Below are 21,623 nucleotides of genomic sequence, written 5' to 3'. Positions count from 1 at the left end.
GAGAAGCAATACCGATAATCTGCCCAAGATGTCAGTTCGAAGTGTGTGTAAATATATGGTAGAAGAGATCCATTTCAGGCATAGGAAAATGCACCTCAGGTACTTCTATACCTTAACCTTAAGGGTAAACAAACATATGCGGTTCAATAAGTTATAAAGCCCCTCCCAAACAGCCCTGAAACATTGGAACTACACCCGTCACAGTGCTTCTTTGTTTTCTGGTAGGTTGGTATACAGCCGTAACGTTAGCAAGACTGCCTGCAGTGGAGAGCTTTAGCTATAGAGTCATACACAAAGGGGCCTACAGAATTGGACACAGGGCTATAATAGAGTTAAACACATAGCAATGATGAAGTTAGATGTATTGATACAGAGCTAGAAAGGAGGGTATAGAGTTAGACTCAGAGTTTACAAAGATAGACACAAATTGATTATTGAGTAAAACATTGGTTGTTATAGAGCTATAAAAGGGGGCGATGGACTCAGACACAGGTGTTATAGATTTTGATACAGAGGGATTATGGAATTTGAGACAGGGCTAAAATAGAGTTAGACACAGAGAGATGATAACGTTTGATGCATTGATATAGAGCTAGAAAGGAGAGTATAGAGTTAGACTTGGGGATTACAAAGATAGACACAGATGGATTATTGAGTGAGACATTGGTTGTAATAGAGGTATAAAAGGGGCTATGGAGTCGGACACATGTTATAGAGTTGGCAAAGGTATTATAGAATTGGACAATACCTTCCTGCACAAAAACAATAATTAATGGCATTTTCTTTTTTCTATTCGTAGAAAGTGGAAAAACGAGTAGAAATAAAAGTACTTCTCCTTGTTGCTCCATTCCTGCACCTCTCTTGAGAAGGCGTAGGATTCTACACAATGTTGTACATCTGGTAATGCATCAAGTTCCATGGACGTTGTGTGGGAACATCCACAGCAACACAAATGGAATGCCCCTTTCAGGCAGAATAATGTATTAAAGGGGCCCATATTTAGAAGCCCATGAAAAGTCATGCAGGGTGACTTCAAATGGCCTTGTAAATATGGGCAGCCCGATTCCACGGCCGATGCGTCAGAACAAGTGATGCACCTGCGGCGCAATGGCCTTGTAAATAAGCCCCTGGGTCTATAGAGTGAACCACAAGGTGGTTTAAAGAGTTAGACACAGAGGGGATTACAGAGTTAAACACAGGGGTGTCATTGGGTTTGACCCAGGGAATATAAAGTTATATGTAGTTATAGTGTTAGAGATAGGCGGGGTTTAGAGATTTGGAAAGAGAAGTTATAGAATTTGTCACAGAGTAGTTTATAGAGTTAGACAAGAGCTACACACAGAGTTAGTACAGAGATAAAGGAGTTAGCGGTGGGCGTGGGGTAGTTACTGAAACTAATTACCATAGGGGGTTAGAGAGTTAGAGAAAGGTGGTTACGGTGGAGTTAACAGACGTAGAGTTAGACTATAGGGTTATAGGCAGGGGTGTGGAATTTATCGAAATATGTACTTGTCCATGGGACAAGTAGCTTCATAAATCTACTTGTCCTGTAACAAAATCCACTTGTCCATTTGGTGCTATGTAGTGCACCGTCAAATAATGGCTGCAATCTCTTTGTAGAAGAGCTCTGATAATAGCCTCTCTGGTTATGTCAGGCTAATACTATAGAAGGATTTGAATTTTGGAGGTTTTCACCAGCTCTTCTCTAATCTTTTCCCATACTGAGAAAGGTCGGAAATTTACCCCTGACAACGGCAGAAGTAAAGTTTCTTCCAGGGCTGGGAAAAATGTGGTTGGAGAAAAAGTGAACTTGTAAACACTCAACAGATTTCCGCTGGGGCATATTCATATTTGCTCATGCTAAGATGCAAATCACAAATATTTGCTAGGACTACGGTTTTCTGGCCTACTTAAGAAATTCATGTGAATTCATGAAAAACGTAAATCTCCTTTAATACAAGGATATATATCATGGGTGCCCTTTCGTGACTTTAACATTTGAGCCCCTAATGAAATTTGAGTTAACCAAGACCTTTTGTTTTTATTGAAATGCTATCTCTTCCTATCTGTGAGCTGGCTTCATTGTGTGTGACAGCATTCTGCTCTTTTACAAGAGGGCAAGTTACTTGCAGTACTTTTAAATTCCTCGCATCGCACTCCCTGCCCCTCACAATAATACATGCCCACCATATCCACTCTCTATGTGTTGTTGCATCTCCATCATGGAGGGAGCAAAGAGAAAGCTGATTAAAGTGAGGGGAGGCAGGTGGGCATGATGGTGAGGGCTGCAAAGGGATTGCTGTACGAGTTGTGAAACATACTTTGTATTGTACACAATGTGCCTTGATACCCTTCCGAAGTCACAGTTACATAGAGGCAGGGTGACTTTACAAGTAAATGAGTCACAGTAGTGTGTAAGTTGTGGATTTATTTGCATGAAGCCCTCAGATTTCGTTCACCAGTCTTCCCTTGGGGTTTTGAATTATTATTTGCACTCACCATTCACTCTTATCTCTCCATAGTTCAACCGCTCCATCACCTCCCAGCTTATCAAGTGGTTCAGCAACTTCCGTGAGTTCTTCTACATTCAGATGGAGAAATTCTCCCGCCAGGCAGTGACAGAGGGGGTGGTCAGTGCAGACAGGCTGACCGTGACTCGGGATTCTGAGCTGGCCCGCATCCTAAACCAGCACTATAACAAGTCCAGTGACTATGAGGTGAGTTGACTCTTGCTAATGTGTTTACTTTGAAGCCAAATGAACCAGGCCTGGGAGGAAGGTAAAGGTGCTGTGGAGAAAGACTGGGATGTGGAGGCAGACATGAAAGACGGGATTAACTGAGCCAGGGCAGGCTCGAGGGGTGAAGTTTAATGGTTAGGTTGGCCATATCATGCCACTGGTCCCATGCTTTTATAAATCTGCTGTGCTTCAGTGACACTTATAGATTTTTAATTACAAGCAAGCCTGCCACCTTCATTAAAAATGAGGCAACTTGTGTGGCCAGACCACTGATGGCGCCAGACGCCATGTTTTCTCTTTGCTGGCAGTACATTTGTTTTAATACTTAGAAAGAACTGCTGCTTATTGCACCTGGCCAACTCTAGCTAAGTAGGGATGCCTCTGCCTAGTAATAGATTCACTGGGCCTCATTTGAGGTTGGAGGAACAGGAATCTCTAAATATGGAGGCTGACTTCCACCAGTGAGCCGAAAGCCTGTGCCTCTGTCCACCTTATGGGCTGGCAGGCTGACTCTAGGACCTAACGGTGACACTGAGTCTTATAGGCATTTCAGCACAACCTATTACACTGAATGATCTGCATTAGGCTGTCTTGCAAATGCTGAATGTTACTGGGATGTTGGATATTTTGGTACGTAGCTGGGTGTCGGTGTACGTGTAATAGTCCTCACAAAGCAGCACAGGGGTACTATATAGGCATCAAATAGGGACAGAGATAAGATGCTCCTTGTGGGACCCTCAGCAGAGGGTTGCTGGAGTAGCCAGGAAGTAGACTGTTTCAGCTGGTGAGATCTGTGACACAGGAATGAGGTGAACAAGTAGGGGGCTGGACCTCCTAAAATCTTGCATGATGATTTGGGAGTATTTTGTGGTCAACCCTTTTGTTTGCCAAAGAGTGGTGGAGGACAATTGCAAAAGTGTGGTCATGGTCTTAAGCAGTGAACAGTTTCTCTGGGTGTTGACAACAGTTTATAGGATCTTGGCCAGAGCTGGACACTGTCTAAAGGTCTTTGTTCAAGGGTCCCAAGTCAACATTAGGTTTCTTAACGGGGTTAGTTGAACATGTTTTAGTTTCAAGGGAACAATGCCCTGTGTATGACTGCGGTATCAATAAATGTAGTGATAATCAGCACAAGGGCTTTCCTGGAACGTTCGATGATCTTGGCATTACAGATATAAGTCTTGGGGGCACGGGCATTGTCATATTGATGACCCTAGCTTCATCGCCTTCTTGAGTAGCAATTCATTCACAAAAGTGGGATACTGGGTTGCCGAACCTGTAAGTTTGGCCTTGGATGTAAGTTGTGGTGAATTATGAAATGGTCAGGAATGTATACGTGAGCCAAGTTATTGTAAGTTAATGTACTTAACAAACTTTTGTGTTTTTTTTAAAGATTCCAGTCAAGTTCCTTGATGTTTCCCAAATCACTCTGCGTGAATTTTTCAGTGCCGTTCTCACGGGGAAAGATGCTGACCCTTCTTGGAAGAAAGCCATCTACAAGGTTATCTGCAAGCTAGATAGTGATATTCCGGAGGCCTTTAAATCCACCAATTGCTTGCTGGAAACAATGAACGAGTGAACTTGTGTGATCAATGTTGGTTTCAGATGGTCTTGTGTGGATCCCTGGAAGCAACAGCGAGGACAAGCAGGGACAAACCAATTTTATTTTTTTATGGGACCTATTGGCTTTGAAGTGGATACCTACCCACTGTTAGCGCTGACGGGAATCTCCCGTCCCTGTTAGAATGACTCTGTTGTGGGCAAACTGATTTTGCTGCTGAAAAATGAAGTATTTTAAAAGTGAAGTGTGCACCTATACTCAGGTCTGGCTAAATCTTGCACATTGCTCTGAATCCCCACAACTAGCTGCAGCCATTTCACTCGAAAGTTGAATGAAAATGTGACTATTTTGCACCTCAACCAGAAATACTTTAAATTACTACAATCTAGATACAAGTTCTTGCGGTTGTCATCTGACATAGTGAATGATGGAGTGCTCTGAAGTTTTAAAATTGTATTTATTTAATTACCAAGATATTTGGGTATATTGTGCCCGTTTGTAATTCTTCAAATAAAGAACTTACATTTTGAACTGAATTGGTTTGTCAGCGTTTTATTTTAAGAACTGTAACATTTAGGTAAAGATTTAAGTTGAAAATATCCCAACAAAAATTTGATAGGTCACTTACTTATCGCAGACCGCCCTCCAAAATTGGTTCATACTTGGTTCACTTTTAATCGATGTGAAATACTCATATTTGTCTTGCTATGAAGGTGAATGTATTGGGTGTTTTGCTTTTTTAGTTCTGAATGTTGTTTTGACATAATCAGCTTCTAAGTTGCTTTTTTGCAACTAGATTTAAGATCCTTAAGATCTCTTTTTTCTTGTTCTAGTTTGACGTGCTAAAACAGGTTAATTTTGGCAAACAAAATAGTAAGTGAACATCAGCAACTGACCTTTAGTTTTTGGCAAGGCCCATTCGCAAAAAGAGGAGTTGCTAGCACTAACAATAGGAGATGTTTTTAGGCTGAGACAGAGGAAGCTCTCAAGGAATGAATCGTGGCCAATACTATCACCATAGGATATCAGACTATCCCTGAATTATGAGGAGCAAAGGGAGAGGACACCAGAACAACCAGAACTCAGACTAAATTTACGGGTAAATGTAGCTAACAAGCCACTCTACCCCTCGAGATCTGTTCTCCATAGAGGGCTAGGTTTGCCTCCACCACAAAATATGACCACTTTAAACATGGGTAGAACTTCACCAATGTTTCATAAACACAAAATTGTGGCTCATTTTGTATGAAAAAGGAAGCGGTGAGACCAATGCCACATCAGACACTGGCTTCGAAAAAGTCACAAGTTACACCTCCTAATGGCACCACCCCCTGAAGTGGGCACATTGAAAAAGTAGTACTTGCAGATTTAGCGGCAGTAGAAATGACAAAGTCCAGAACCTGTGAAAAACACTTTCAGAGAAGAGAGCACGACCTTACACTACCTTAAAAACCAGGATGGCAACAATATCAAACCTAAATAACAACAAAGCCTAGGACTTAATCAGCAACAGTTGATAGTCTTTTTTCAAATTTTCCCGTGCATTTCTTACCAGTATTAATTGGCATATCTCAGCTCCACTCGACCTACAGGCTTTGTTGTTATTTAGGTAGTTACACAGGGGGTATTAGCCTGTTTGGTCATTATACACCTCCCTCGGACCCTCTCTTACGATTTGTTATGATAACAATATCAAACCAGCAGACAAAGGTAGTGCAGGAGTCAACCAGATTGTGGGGGGCTCTAAACAGAAATATCTTAGACCCCTGTCAGATGAAACTAAACCAGACCTAATACTGTCCTCACCACATAAATCAACAGAGAAATACAGTCGGTGAGAGAGGCCGAATATACTTCTAACAAGAAGCAGAATTGCAAGTGACAGACGACCTAAGTCTGCCGTACTTTAAATGCACTGCTCAAAGTGCATCATGAGACAATATCATTACCAGGCAGACCTATAATATCAGAATTAGGTTTCATACTAGATTACCTGTTACAATTTTGGGACTATTTCCGGAGATACAGATGCATTTATATCCACATCGACCGGCACGGATCGGGGGTGGCGGTGCAGGAACGGGGGAGGGGATTATAAAAAGACGAAAAAACGTACCTTACTACCGGGTCTCTCGTCGGGTCGGTAATGGAACAGGTAGTAGGCAGCGAGGCTCCCCGGACCAATTACAACGCTGCAATGCAGCTTTTTGATTGATCTGAGCACCGTGGTTCAATGCTCAGCCATTACCTGGGGGCCTGGGCATGTTCTCCATGCAGGCTATAATGCACCTAGGAGGGTGCTACCACTCCTCCCCTGCTCGGTGAGCCGAGCAGCCCTGCCTCATCACGCAAAGCTGCCATAGCATGACAAAATAAAATTACAATAACATTACGTTATTATCATTATATTTTTCATTTCTTTCACAGCTTCAAAGCTGTGAGGCGACACTCCTAGCCTTAGCGGAGTAGCCGCCAGTGTTTATATCTAAATATGTTGCCTATCCAACAAAGTCTACAATAACAAATGAAAATATTCAATAGCCAACACCCCAGATCTTTCTGGTGGATATGCCATTTTGGGCAATATCTGCACACTAGGCGCAGCTGTTCATTCCTTTTTAGCCATGATAAGCTGTCAAGGACTGGATGCAGAGAAGGTCTTTTGAGTTTCCATCTTGAATGACTGAGGAAATGGTGACTCACTCCAACAGACATGGTGCCACCCTGCACTTAATAATACACAAGAAAAGTGTTGAATGTCTCCTTAGGGGGGTCCCGGTTAGGAGCACCAAAACACAAATGGTAAAAAAACTCTTTGACAATCTTATAGCTCCTAATAGAAAATGAATAATAACACAGTAGTTTCCTTGAAAGCTCCAGACTCCCTCTGACATCAGGAAACAAGAAAGAGTCAAGCAGGGACATCCAGAAGTGAACCTAGCAGAAGTCCCAACTACAAGAAGCTCATATCGGGACAAAAATTGTTGCAAGGAGGCAAAGAACACTTATAACTAATACATTGCGATTCCACTTTATAACTAACATCAGAGGATAATGCATTGCTTGGTCTTGGATTGGGAACCTTAGCTAGAATTCTCTGGAAAGACAATACCTTGGAAAGGGCAGTTTATGAGGCTTGACCACGCCTCTTTCCTGAAATTCATGGCTTCAGTTTGGCACATGACAAAGAAGCCCAACTTTAACATCCTTTGCTCTGCACTGACCTTCACACTCCAACCACTGCCCTTCTCGTCCAACGCTTCATGCACCTTGCAGAGCACTCTTCCAAATGACTGTAAGTGCAGAAATGCCATTGCGGTCTAGGGGACAAGGACACCTAACCATGCACTGAGTGAGGCGTACCTCAACATGCTGCCTACAAGGCTTTATATGGGTGGCACTTGGCACCTGCACTTTTTTAATTCGAAAAGGCATGTGCCTTCTCTTTTTAGCTGAGATGTAATACTTTAATTAAAGTCATGGCCTCTGTATCCCTGGTAGAGAATCACCCGCCACATTTAGAACGCCCCGCCAGACACCGATTGCCTTCAGTGGAGTGGCCACGCTGGCGGCTGCACTGAAACCTTGCCAATCAGGCCCCATGAGATCCAATTTGCTCTGTTCTGCTTGCGTAAGTCTGTGGTTTAATTGCAAAACATTGTCATTGATAGTGTAGGACTGACTCTTAACTTCCCTATGAGCCTTTTCTTGTGCGATTTTCAATTCTCTGATTTCCTCTAAGATCGCATAGAGAATATCTCTCAGCTTGTTTTTTTTTTTAGCTGAGGCCTCCACCGAGCCCACCCTTGACTCGATCTGAGTACTTTTGTTTTCTGAAAATAAACTCCCAACGCGTAAGTTTGTTTTCAGAACTTTAAAAAGCAATGGTTCTGACACTCAGGGAGTTATCTCCCTGGTTGTGGGAACCATTGTGCATTTCCTCTACCTGGGAGCTCCCTGTCTCCCATATCCGTCCTAAGTAAGAAAAACAAGTGAAGAGATGGATGATTATTAACAGTGCATTATAGAATGAGAAGCAGGAGTTTAGAGTTATAGGTAAGGAGTGTTCTTGATCCAGGAAGGGTTCTAGAGATATAGAGTGATGGTTATAGGATTAGAGTCAGAGGGGGCCGTACAACTGAATTAATAGGTTACAGTTTCTTAAATTAATCTGTTCATTTTAAATCTTGGATATGAAGCTCATAGTCAGAACGTTTAGGCACTAGCACAGTTTGTGTGGGAGGAGAATAACGAGAAGCAATACAGATAATCTGCTCAAGATGTCAGTTCGAAGTGTGTGTAAAAATATGGTAGAAGAGATCCATTTCAGGCATAGGAAAATGCACCTCAGGTACTTCTATACCTTAACCTTAAGGGTAAACAAACATATGCGGTTCAATGAGTTATAAAGCCCCTCCCAAACAGCCCTGAAACATTGGAACTACACCCGTCACAGTGCTTCTTTGTTTTCTGGTAGGTTGGTATACAGCCGTAACTTTAGCAAGACTGCCTGCAGTGGAGAGCTTTAGCTATAGAGTCATACACAAAGGGGCCTACAGAATTGGACACAGGGCTATAATAGAGTTAAACACATAGCAATGATGAAGTTAGATGTATTGATACAGAGCTAGAAAGGAGGGTATAGAGTTAGACTCAGAGTTTACAAAGATAGACACAGATTGATTATTGAGTAAAACATTGGTTGTTATAGAGCTATAAAAGGGGGCGATGGACTCAGACACAGGTGTTATAGATTTTGATACAGAGGGATTATGGAATTTGAGACAGGGCTAAAATAGAGTTAGACACAGAGAGATGATAACGTTTGATGCATTGATATAGAGCTAGAAAGGAGAGTATAGAGTTAGACTTGGGGATTACAAAGATAGACACAGATGGATTATTGAGTGAGACATTGGTTGTAATAGAGGTATAAAAGGGGCTATGGAGTCGGACACATGTTATAGAGTTGGCAAAGGTATTATAGAATTGGACAATACCTTCCTGCACAAAAACAATAATTAATGGCATTTTCCTCTTTCTATTCGTAGAAAGTGGAAAAACGAGTGGAAATAAAAGTACTTCTCCTTGTTGCTCCATTCCTGCACCTCTCTTGAGAAGGCGTAGGATTCTACACAATGTTGTACATCTGGTAATGCATCAAGTTCCATGGGCGTTGTGTGGGAACATCCACAGCAACACAAATGGAATGCCCCTTTCAGGCAGAATAATGTATTAAAGGGGCCCATATTTAGAAGCCCATGAAAAGTCATGCAGGGTGACTTCAAATGGCCTTGTAAATATGGGCAGCCCGATTCCACGGCCGATGCGTCAGAACAAGTGATGCACCTGCGGCGCAATGGCCTTGTAAATAAGCCCCTGGGGCTATAGAGTGAACCACAAGGTGGTTTAAAGAGTTAGACACAGAGGGGATTACAGAGTTAAACACAGGGGTGTCATTGGGTTTGACCCAGGGAATATAAAGTTATATGTAGTTATAGTGTTAGAGATAGGCGGGGTTTAGAGATTTGGAAAGAGAAGTTATAGAATTTGTCACAGAGTAGTTTATAGAGTTAGACAAGAGCTACACACAGAGTTAGTACAGAGATAAAGGAGTTAGCGGTGGGCGTGGGGTAGTTACTGAAACTAATTACCATAGGGGGTTAGAGAGTTAGAGAAAGGTGGTTACGGTGGAGTTAACAGACGTAGAGTTAGACTATAGGGTTATAGGGCTAGGTATAGGGACGTTACAATGCTAGACCTGGGAATTATAGATTTAGAGACAGTAAGAGTTTATATATTTAAAGACACAAAGTTCTAAAGGGAGATGGTCAAAGTTTTACAGATAGAGGGATTATAGCTAATTGTTTATTTCAGGTTTTTGTACAGATCCTCAGGAAGACTGGGAAGCTGATAGATTTGGAGACAGGCGAGGTCTAGAATACGCACAAGAGAGTTCTATTGTGACAAACAAGTTACACTTTAAGGTTTGGTAAACATTAAGGAAAACATGTAGACTACAGAGATGAAGGCAGAGATGTAGGCAAAAAAAGATGTCGAGGCCCACGTTGATATATCTGCTTTAGGAATGATCAGTGTGCTGAGGAGTTCCTCCTCCCCCTCTTTTTCTTTCTCTCCCTCCTTCGGAAGTGCACCCTCTAATTACAGCTCAGAGGGTCTCAGGTGAGGGAACAGCTGGCTGAGCATGGTATTTTAGTACAAATCCTGCAGAGATGGCTAAAAAAGGCAGATGATAAATCCAGATTACCCATTGCAATGCATTAGTGAGATGGGCTGAGAGCAGAATATGAGCAAATCCCATTCACAACTCTTGAGCTTTGGGGGTTGGAGAGCATGCTGCTGCCCTCAGGAGGACTGCATCACAAATTCCGCTCACAGCTGCTCCTCTCTCTGAGACTGCCCCCGCCTTCTCATCATAAGAGCTCTTAGAGATATCATTTCCTGATCTCCATAGAGAAGCCTTTTCCCCTTTGAGGGACGACTCCAGCCCCCTCAGAGAGGCCCCCTATGAGAAACTACCGCCTGTCTTCATAGAGCTCCACACAGAGGCTTTCTCCATGTGACTTTCAAGCCCCCCTTTTCACTTAGTTGGACTGCTGTCTCCCAAACCCATATCTGAGAGCTTCCTTGTACCCATAAAATCTTCAAGGTGCAAATTGCCACTCACCACTGAATAAAGCGAGTAAGGCTACTCCAAAAGCACAGGTCTGTGTTAGACCAAAAATGCTTTACAGCCTAATATATTGCCGAGCTCACTAATGCAAATAATTTTTTACCTAATATTCAGCCCTTAAACCTCCCTCAAACCAAAAAGCCCAAACATTCAGCCCGCACTGTCCCTATTTTTAACGAAGTATTGAAGACATCATAACTTTGCCCAGGTCCCTATTCCCTTCCTGAACCTTTTTGCTTATTCTTGGCCTCATTTAAGATAATTATCGATCGCTGCAACAAAACAGCGATGCAACAGTTTTCACTGCACCCTCCTTGCGACACGATGGATGTATGGTATTTAATGTATGACGCTCCATGTCACAAGGAGTTACAGATAGGTCAGTATTACTGACGTGGTGACGCTTGTTAGGGTGTGTCTGAAAACAGATGCAACTCCAGCAATGTGTCCTTTCACATGGGGCAAGCCTCATGTGAAAGGGCCTGCATCAGTCTTACGCCTGCTGTGAGGCAAGCGTAAGGTTTTGACGCAGTGGCATCCTAGAAGTGGTGCAGTGAAATCTGATAGATTTCACTGCGCCACTTCTACGAGACTTTTTGCATGGTAACGCCCACCCTGCATACATTATACCTGACGCAGGTATAATGTAGCACAGGGCTTTACAAAGTGACACATCTGCTTTGATGGTTCACTTTGTGAATAGGGCACAACGTGGCACACATTTTTTGCCGCCGATGCATCACAAAAAGTGATGCAACAGCAGCGTAAAAGTGTTGCAAGGCCTCATAAATAAGGCCCACAATTTTGAACAAACACAGATCTGTTCCTAGCTCCAAACTCCCAGCTGTCAGTTGGTGTGATTCAACCAGTAACACCCAGTACTCAGATGGTCAAGGTTCTTTCTCAACCCAGAGAAAATACCACCCTAAATATTCACCCCACACCCAACAAACAGCCCCCAAAAAAGGCAAGTTATGAGGGGAGGGAGGAAACATGCTTAACTTTCTAGTCTACTAGGTTAATGGGATAACAGCAACAGAGGCCATGTCGCCTTCTCAAACCCTAAGAAAAGCTCCAAGTATTCCCGCCCCTGTGGCCCCTTGTCCTGACTCCACAGCCCAGTGAACCGCACCACCCACGCACAGATCTCACCTGCCCTCCCCCCAGGTACCCTTCAAAAGAGGTGGAGGAACTAACCCTTGACAACTAAATAAAATGAGAATGGTCACTTTTAATAGAACAGGTCTATGTAAAGCCAACAACTGCTCAGCAAATGCCTTAAACGTCTCTCTAATACAAATAATGTGTTACCTAGCATTCCTACCTTTAGACCTTCTGTAACGACCGGATTTTCAGACCAGATATCACCAGCTCACCAAGACACCACCAATCCAGCCGAAACGTACCCATCTCCCTCCCCAGAGCCTACTTACCACAGTACCTAGGTACCTTCCTGGGGATGGAGAATTAGCAATATACAAGCTCATATCATCAAAAACACCACTAAATCTATAGGATTACTAGGAATACTCACTGATTACTAAGGAATTCCATGTCACATCCTATGATCTCACCTTATAGTCTCACGGCAACTCAGGCCCAGACTATGCTACCCTCCTCCTCATAGTGAAGGGGCAGTTCTGATCACTTACCATTACACACTGACCTCAATCAGTGCTCACGCAAGCCACAATCCTGTGGGTATACACACCGTATCCTCCCGGTGCTCTCTCAAGCCGCAATCCTGCGGGTATACACACCGTATCCTCCCGGTGCTCACGCTGGCGCCACAATCAGGTGATGATACACACCGTATCCCCCCGGTGCTCTCACTAACGCTGCTACACAACGGCGATCACTGTCCTACTGATACCTTCAACTCTCTCTCTCTCTTTGTTGGGAAGTTTCTCTATATATCTAATATTTACTGGGGATGTAATATTATATTTTATGTGGTAGATAGACAGTTCAATCCTCTCACACAAGAATGGCCAAATCACAACATGCAAAGGTTATTCTCTGATTTAGGCGCTCCCTGCTCCCTTGCTCAGTTACCACTTACCCAGACGGGAAACACATCCGTCCACATAACAGCATCTGACTAGAAGAAAGGTTAGACTCATCAAGAAATAACACTTGCACAGCTGTTCACTAAGAACTGGGGTCCCTTTATTACACAATAGCAAATTATAACTACAATATAATACTGCAATATAACATACAGCCTGAAAAGCAAAGGGGAATAGACACATCTAAGGAATATATAGATCTGCAGGATCTCTGTATTAGAATGGAAAACAAGAAAGCTGTATTACTAACACATCCACATATAGCTAACAGGAACTGTAGATAGCTAAAAAGGGAAATAATGGATTATAACAGGACTGCACACCGCTGAAAGAAAAGGGATTAATCAGTGCAACAATACAGTAGGGAATGTAGCCTCGGAAATAAAGGAAAGTGAATGATTAAGTGTAAAGCAAACTAGTTTAGAATACCTCACCCTATAAAAAAGGAATGTTTCTCTCTCTCTGGTGGAATCAGGGCTCTCTCCCTCTGTCACCACGGCTTCACTCCACTGGCTCAACTGCTCCAAAAGCTCCAACTGGCAGCTCCAACTCTTCCATCTGACTGGCAACTGCTTCAATACATTCTGACAAACTGGCAGCTCCAGCTGACAGTTCCAACTCCAAGGATCATCTCTGACTGCTCTCTTCAGCTCCAAAGACCAACTGACTTCTACCATTCCAAGATTCCTCTGACCGCTCCAAGATCCATCTGAACACTCTGCCTCTCTGCACTTCGCTAATATAGAATGCTCTCTCCTCATGGAAATTTCCAACAGAAACTACATCCCACCAAATTCTTGTGCCAGCTCCAAGGCTCTCCGCGCAACCGCAGTGGCCATCTGCATGTTACGTCTGGACCCAAGAGACAAACACATTTCTTCGATAAGAACCAGTCTCCGCTGGATTTTTTCTAGCACACAACAGGCTTAACTATAAACATTACCTTTACCCTGCAAGCTCCTCAGTCAGCAGAGCAGAAAGCAAAATGGAGTCTCTCTGGTTCTGGGCCTTGTAGGCCCGAAAAGGATGAAATAGACACATAGCTCTATCAAAGTACATACACAAACCCTACCAATAGGTAATATAAAGTCAGAACTACAGGATCCACCCTCTACTATAGGTCTTCAGGCGGCCTGAGAATGATGAAAGGACACATAATTATGTCAAAGCCAATAGGCAATAGATGGATTAGAGTCAGAAATAAGGGATCTATCATTATATAAAGCGGCTAAACTCTAGTTTATGCTTCTAGGTCTGAAAAGAGGCCTGAAAAGGACCAAAACAAGCTAAGAATAGGGATCTAGGATGGTAGCAAGCTAAAGTCACCATCACTCAGAAATAGAACCAAAAACCCGGTCAATACACCTTCTCAGTTCAAAAACCCAAACATTCAACCAGACACAATCCCAATCCTTCACTGAGTCATGAACACATCATCATGTCATTTAAATTAAAACTTCCCTACCTTATCCTCTTCCTTTCTTTATAACTCTTAAACGTGTGCGCATAATGTCATAATCAACCGCAGGACTGTCTAAAGCCCCTGCCTTTATCATCAAGCTGAAATTGTTTGACACGTAACTATCCAACCCGCCATCTGTAATCCAGCCAATGCTTTTACTCTTGTCAACCAAGAAAACCCTGACGAGGAGTTTTCCTGCCCTCCTGTCTCACCCCCGTCCTTTTAATTCGATAAACATTGTGCATAACCTTATGTAGAAATTCCTTACCCTGTAACTGTTCTTCCAAACCTTTACCAATCTTTCCCACAACCCTAATAAATGATATTAATTCCTAAGAAAATACAGATATAACCCCCATGTATTATCTCCTTATGTCTAAAAAAACCTGTTCCCTGTTCCACATTGAAAAATCACCTTATCCTGTTAAACTTTCATTTTGCTAAATGACACTTGGTTTCCTGGCACTTCTTCATACCATCTTCTAAATCAGATTGGTCCAGCCCAAAATGACTTCATATCTCCTTATGTCTAAAAAAACCTGTTCCCGGTTCCACATTGAAAAATCGCCTTATCCTGTTAAACTTTCATTTTGCTAAATGACACTTGGTTTCCTGGCACTTCTCCATACCATCTTCTAAATCAGATTGGTCCAGCCCATAATGACTTCATATGATTCATAATAAGCATGGGCGAATTTTGCGAATCTGGCGTTCGCGAATTTTGCGAATTTGCGAACTCGCAATCCGCAAAATCCGCGAATTCCCGCGAATTTGCAGATTTTTTTTTGTGTTCGCAAGGGTTTCTGCCAGTTCGCGAGGATTTGGTACTAGTTCGCAATAGCGAACTTACTTGTCGGCTCGCAACGGTCGCGACTATGTTGTTTCTACGTCTGGTTCATCATCACAGCCTCCCAGCACCCTCTGTTTCACCACTGCCACCCTCTCTTTGACCCATGCCACCCTCTGTTACATCAATGCCACCCTCTGGGTCATCATCACTGTAGAAGATGGGGGGGAAAAGCAAGCACACCTGCGCTGCTTCAACTGGCATGAATTAATTTGGGGTTAGTTTATTAACAACACCTGCCCTGCCCCAACTGACAATAATGAATATGGGGCTAATTAATGTGTCACTGAATTTGAAGTTCCAGCCTGGCACCTGCTTGTCTGCTCCCTTAGCTGTAAATCAGGACCTTTGTGGCATACAGTTAAGGTCAGAGCAGGGTCACACAATAGTTGCAAGTAGGCAACCGAATTCTGGAGGGCCCCCTCAGGAAGCACAACAGGGAATCGTTACAAATCATGAGATTGACCTTTTGCACCTGCTCATTTGTTTTGCTTTTGCAAAAATCGTTTTTCGGTAATTTCGCGCTATTTGCAAGGCTCGGCGTCGTGCGAAACCGACCGCGGAAGCCGCCAATTCGTGCAAATTAGCTTTATATTTTTTTGCGGCGTGTTATTTCGCGAGTTTTTTTGCAGTATTCGCGAGCCGCTTGCAGCGCAACACGCGAATTTACCCCAAGGTCGAGTACGGGCGCGGCCATTTTGTTTGCGTGACGTATTTCCGTTTCCGCCCGCTATGTGAAATCTCGCGAAGTAAGCGCATTGCGAGTACAAGTTCGCACGAGATCGCGAGGAAAATCGCGTGCGAACTTACTTTTGCGCTCGTGAACGGGCGGCCATCTTGTTTTTCATTCATTTCCTGTGTCTGGGCATGGTGTTTATCCTCTTGCTATCTTTGCCATCCTTTGCTTGTTTCAAGTTTTTTTTCGAACGATTTTGCTTCTTATCTATCCCTCTCTTTTCCTAGCTGTATATTTTTGTCTTTTCTGCTATTTTTGTTTACTTTTAAACTACTTTTTTAAACTCTTTTCTTTTCTTCTTCCCTATCCTATTCATTTTTAATTTTCTACTTCCTACCTTACCTGCCCAGACCATGGTGAAGCCAGGCGCCGTGAAGCTGCGCAGGCACTTGAGGGCCGCAGCGGCGGCGGGGAGGAGGAGTCCTGGACCCCGTGCCAGGACAGCATGCGGGCGATTGAGGGGGGAGCAGGTGACGCGACAGGAGATCTTCAGCCCGGAGGAAGTGGGCGCGCTGGCCTACTTCGTCCAGCGCCGCCTGCCCAGGACCATCGCGGGAGGCGGCAGGATCGCGGCCGGCGGCTACAACATCCGGGAGCGCCAGAAGCAGTGGCAGAAGGTGTGCTGGGCCATGTCCCAACTCTCCGGGGTCCAGCGCACCTACAGCCAGGCCACCCACCGCTGGACGGACCTCCTGGACCGGGAGCGCGACCTGCTGGACCAGCTCGGCTTGGAGATCCCCGGGCTTGGTGAGTAGTAGTAGCTATTTCATCACTCACTACTATGTTTTCTCCTGCTCTGTGTTGTTGTATTGCAAATATTTGTTTTTTACATGAAGCAAGCCAATAATGCTGCTGACGATTACATTGTAGTTAAATTATATTTCAAAATCTTCTGTGCATTTCAGGTGCACTGCTCTCCTTCTCAGTGGCGTTGCTACTATGCTTATTTGTTTTCTATTTTGTGGTCTCATTGGCCTGAGTAACTATTATGTATGAGTGTACTTTACAGAACTGCGTAATGCTAGACACTAGGGGGCAGATTACATTTACAAGCCCCTTGCGCCACATTTACGTTGCCTTGCGTGACGCAACAGCGGCGTAAACGTGGCGCATCCCTGCGAGTCATTTACAGTGTGACGCATCTAGGGAGATGCGTCACGTTATAAAGCTATGGGCCTGCGCCACAATGGGTGCGTTCCTAGTACGCAGGGTGGGCGGTCCGGCGGCTGTGCGCTTCGCAAAAGTGCCTGCGTGAAATCTACAAGATTTAACGCAGGCACTTCTGCGACGCTGCTACGTCAATTCAATTCCTTATGCCTGCTTGAAGCAGGCGTAAGGACTGACACAGCATGTTAAGTATTGGGTGGCCCCGAGCATTACTGGAGTTGCATTGCGTTGGCGACGTGACTCCAGCGATGCGGCGCTCTTACGTGACGAGATGCGTCACGCAAGTGCCTACCCTTGCGCCAGGGCGCGCCGCATTGTAAATGAGGCGCATCTGCCGTGTCGCAAGGGTAGTTTTGCGTGACGCATTTGATCTGGCGCATCTCTGGAGATGCGCCAGAACGCGTAAGTAAGTATGCCCCCAAGGGGCAGAATTGCAATTACCGTCGCATCCCTGCAAAGTAGCAGGGATGTTAAAACTTAGGCTGCAGCATCAACATTATCGGCGCCATCTTGCCCCCATTTCGAGCCCATTCGTGCGCGTAAGCGGCGGCCATTTTGAGTACCATGGCCTCTCTGCCCATCGTTGATAGGCAGCGCATCTCTCTCTCTCTCCTGACCTCGCAAAGCATCCCCCGCACGCTGACAGCCCCCGCTTTCACATACCTTGGGTCATAAACCCCTCTTCCACGCAGCTCTGCCTCGGAACCCCATCCTGTTCCCAGCGCGACACCTCCCTCCATTCCTTTCATGGTCCCGGATCCTTTGATAAAACCCCCTTTCCTTTGTGCCCGTTTGTCTTACTCGTTCCCAGGCCGCCACCTGGCCCTGCGGATACTGTTATTGCCTCCCCCCCCTCCTGTACAGTAGGAAGCTTCCCCCATCAAAGGATCCATGAGTTGATCAAAGCCCCCACCCCATGAGATCCGATCGACCTCATACATTCCGTGAATCAGCGGAATGTCCAGCTGCGCGATGATCATCACCTGTTGTGACCGGGGTGGGGACTTCAACTGTAAATGTGTGTGGGAACGGGCCTGAAGCGGGGATTCCGAGGATGTCTTTCCTTACATCAAAGTAATGACAGAGATGTGTTTGACGTAATAAAACAATAAACTTGTGTATAAGAGGCCAGGCCTCAGAGATGCGGTTAGAGCACCTCATGACGATACTTGCTGTCCGAACTGATGTGTTCTCCTCCGGAGAAGAATAAACCCTTGTTTCCTGCCTTTCAGTCTCCAGCGCCTGCCTCTTCATTGATTAATAATTTGTGGGTTAAAGAGGCGACACCGCCGGGCAATACTTAAGGATCTTAGTTTATTGGTTGCTTCACACCTTTTACAATTGGCGTCCCAAGCGTGGGGCCCATCAGCGACACGTGGATCCAGTGGGAGAGGTCCTGACGACAGAGTGAACGACTGCAACGATCGGGAGAGCTCCTGCCCAATAGACCCTCGTCTGGCAGCCGATCATCCGAACTTCACTGGTTCCGAATCGACCTCTCTCTCGAGTGATCTACGGTCCTGACTGGGAACCATCAGGAGTGCCGTGGCAATATCGGAGATTGGAGGACGATCGGGCGCTGGACGCGGAAGACGAGAAACAGCCCATGTGGTCCGGGTAAGGTCGTGTAAAAACGACAAAATTGCGAAACGATTGTCGCTCTTTGAGATATTCGCTGCTTACAAACGAGGAAGAGTAGAAATACTCTATCTTCCTTTGTGGACGGTGAAGGGGTGGGTAACGCGGACTTTTGTCCCGATGTAATCTGTCGTGCCTATCTTTTCTCCCCACTGATTGATTGACTGATTGACTGATTGATTGATTGTAAGGGTAGCTCCCTGTTTTATTGTTAGAATAAGATTTTGCTGTTGAGATATTCGCTGTTTGCAAACAACGTAGAATAACAATATTCTGTCTAGTCTTTGCAGATAGTGAAGGATAGGTAGTGCGGACCTTTGTCCCCCGCTGAAATCTGTCATGCCTATCTTCTCCCCACTGATTGGTAGCCTGTTTAGCCCGGACCGCTTATTAGAGATGAACCATCCGGCTCCACTGGAAGGCACCCCTAATAAGGACATGTTCATGAAGCATGGATTAGTCGCTATAGCATACAGCAAACTATGGCATAAATATACGAGGAAGGACCCCCAGAGTCAGTGGCCACTGATAGGATCCTTCGATGATGATAAAATGAGCGCGCTAGAAACAGCCCTTGGTAAAAACAAGACAACGCCCACTATGCTTGATAGTTTCGGCATGTGGCGCAAAGAAACCGAACAACGTAAGAAGAGAAATGAGAGTAGGTTGGGAAAAGAGCTGCGAAAGGCAGCCCACCTAGCTGCCAAGAAACTAGAAGAAGAGATCAAGGAAAGAGAGGAAGCCAATCAGAAACCAGAGATAGAAACATCAAACCAGTGTCCGGTTAGAACACCCTCCACGCTCTACCCTGAATTACCCTCGAAACAGCGAGCCAACGATGATCTGTTGTTAGGTCCTCCGATCATCTACATGCCCCCTCCATATGCCCCTTCCCAACCATTAGCACGGCACCCACCATCCCCAGGCACAAACGAGAGTAGCGCCACCGCTTCGGCCCCCATGGCCTCTGTGCCGGCCGAACTCCTTGTATTAGATACTACACAAACGACAACGTTAGGCGACCCTGAGACCCGAAGGGCTGGTTCTGCAAGAACAAACAGATTAAGCAAAGATGAGCGAGCAGGGATTGACAAGATAGCAAGGACATTGGTAGAAAGAAAGGAAAATGAAGAGTATATCACAGATATGTTTAACTCGTATACAGGAAGTCACAGACGACATTTTACCGTTCAACTGTGTTATCATGCCTTGAACGCATACGAGGACCGATATCGAGACAAAGGTCCCGAGAGCCTAACGACTCTATATCGGAAGGTCGATATCGGGGATGAGGGCGAGTGTGATGTGACGGACCTCCTTATGCGAACGCTTGAGGTTTTCCGCCACCTCACTGAACAAGGATCGGGAGCTAAACCCACGACATCCGTAGCAACCGAACCACAAACTGAGCGATCTAACGCCATGATGCCGATACGAGAAGCTGCCCCTTACTGGGTTCCACCACGAGGTGAAGGGACTAACGATGATGCAAACCACAAAGATGCAAAAGGAAGGGTAGTGTACAACTGGGTCTACCAGCCGTGGGACCGGCAAGAGATTCTGACATTCCGGAAATCTCTGCCTGACCTACGTAAAAACCCCACTGCCTTCTATACTGAATTAGGTACAGCCCTAGGTTCAACGATTATGACCCTGGCTGACATCGACTTGTTCTTCAGGTTATGTCTACCGGCTGATGTGTGGAAGCAAATCCGGAAAGTCGACCACCTTGAGCTGTTTGGACATACCTGGTCACAACTCGATGGCATTGATAAACAACGAGAACCTGGACAAAAGCCTTTGAAATCCATTTTAGACCTCCCAGACAAAATCGTACAGAAATTAAAAACCCTGATTCCAGAAAAGAAAGTGGACTGGTCGATAGTAACGGCCTGTCGCCAGAAACCCCAGGAGGATGTATCGGATTACTTCTCCCGGTTTGAAACGGTGTTCTCCGATTACAGCGGCCAGGACATGACCACTGCAACCGGACACCATCTGTTTGTCCAGAATTATGTTAAGGGTTTGACACCAGATGTCTCCCAGAAACTGCAGGCCAGCGAGAGTAGTTGGGCAGCCTCCAAACCTGCGGCTATCCTCCAGATGGCCCAATATTATGAACATCAGAAAAATGAAAACGATAGAGCAACAGAGAAAAAGAAGAAAGAGTTGAAAGAGAGGGTCATGATAGCTCAGCTGCAGGGAGTAGCGATAAGTAAGGAACCCCCCAAAGGAAACTACCAGTCGACAGCTCCTAAAGATACGCCCTCCAGAGAACGTACGTCTGCGCCCTATGCAGGTCGGAGGGACTTAGATGAAAACCAATGCGCATTCTGTAAAGGATACGGTCACTGGAAATCACAGTGCCCGGTCCTTTACGAAATGAACAAAAACCGAGAAGCTAGAGACGAGACGAATAAACAAAGGGGGAGGGACCAGAGACGGGGACCCACCAACGACCTTAGCCAGGACAGATCAGGCCGACCCAACACATTTGATCGACCCCGACAAAATCAGTATCAGCAGTCCGATTACGAGAACGCCCACGATTTCGCATAGGACAGCCTGGGACAAGGGAGGGATCCAGTCGAGCTTTGTGTTGACCAGCAAGGTCCTTACGTCACTGCTAAGGTCCTGGGCATGAAATCCCCATTTTTGGTGGACACCGGAGCGACACGTAGTGCGTTATCTAAACGACTGATTCCAAGGAC

General features: G+C 45.0%; 1 protein-coding gene across 1 annotated transcript; it reads left to right on the top strand.

Moving 5' to 3' along the window:
- The first annotated feature begins 2,519 nt into the window (after positions 1–2,519).
- LOC147691878 (prospero homeobox protein 1-like) lies at positions 2,520–4,835 on the top strand. The gene is made up of 2 exons (XM_086936698.1): positions 2,520–2,717; positions 4,132–4,835. The coding sequence occupies exons 1-2, from the start codon at positions 2,592–2,594 to the stop codon at positions 4,315–4,317; spliced, it is 312 nt and encodes a 103-aa protein (XP_086792824.1). The 5' UTR covers positions 2,520–2,591; the 3' UTR covers positions 4,318–4,835.
- Positions 4,836–21,623: the final 16,788 nt, after the last annotated feature.

Source organism: Lissotriton vulgaris, chromosome 9, assembly GCF_964263255.1.
Source record: "Lissotriton vulgaris chromosome 9, aLisVul1.2, whole genome shotgun sequence".
NCBI lineage: Eukaryota > Metazoa > Chordata > Amphibia > Caudata > Salamandridae > Lissotriton > Lissotriton vulgaris.
This window is presented reverse-complemented; position numbering and strand designations above follow the sequence as displayed.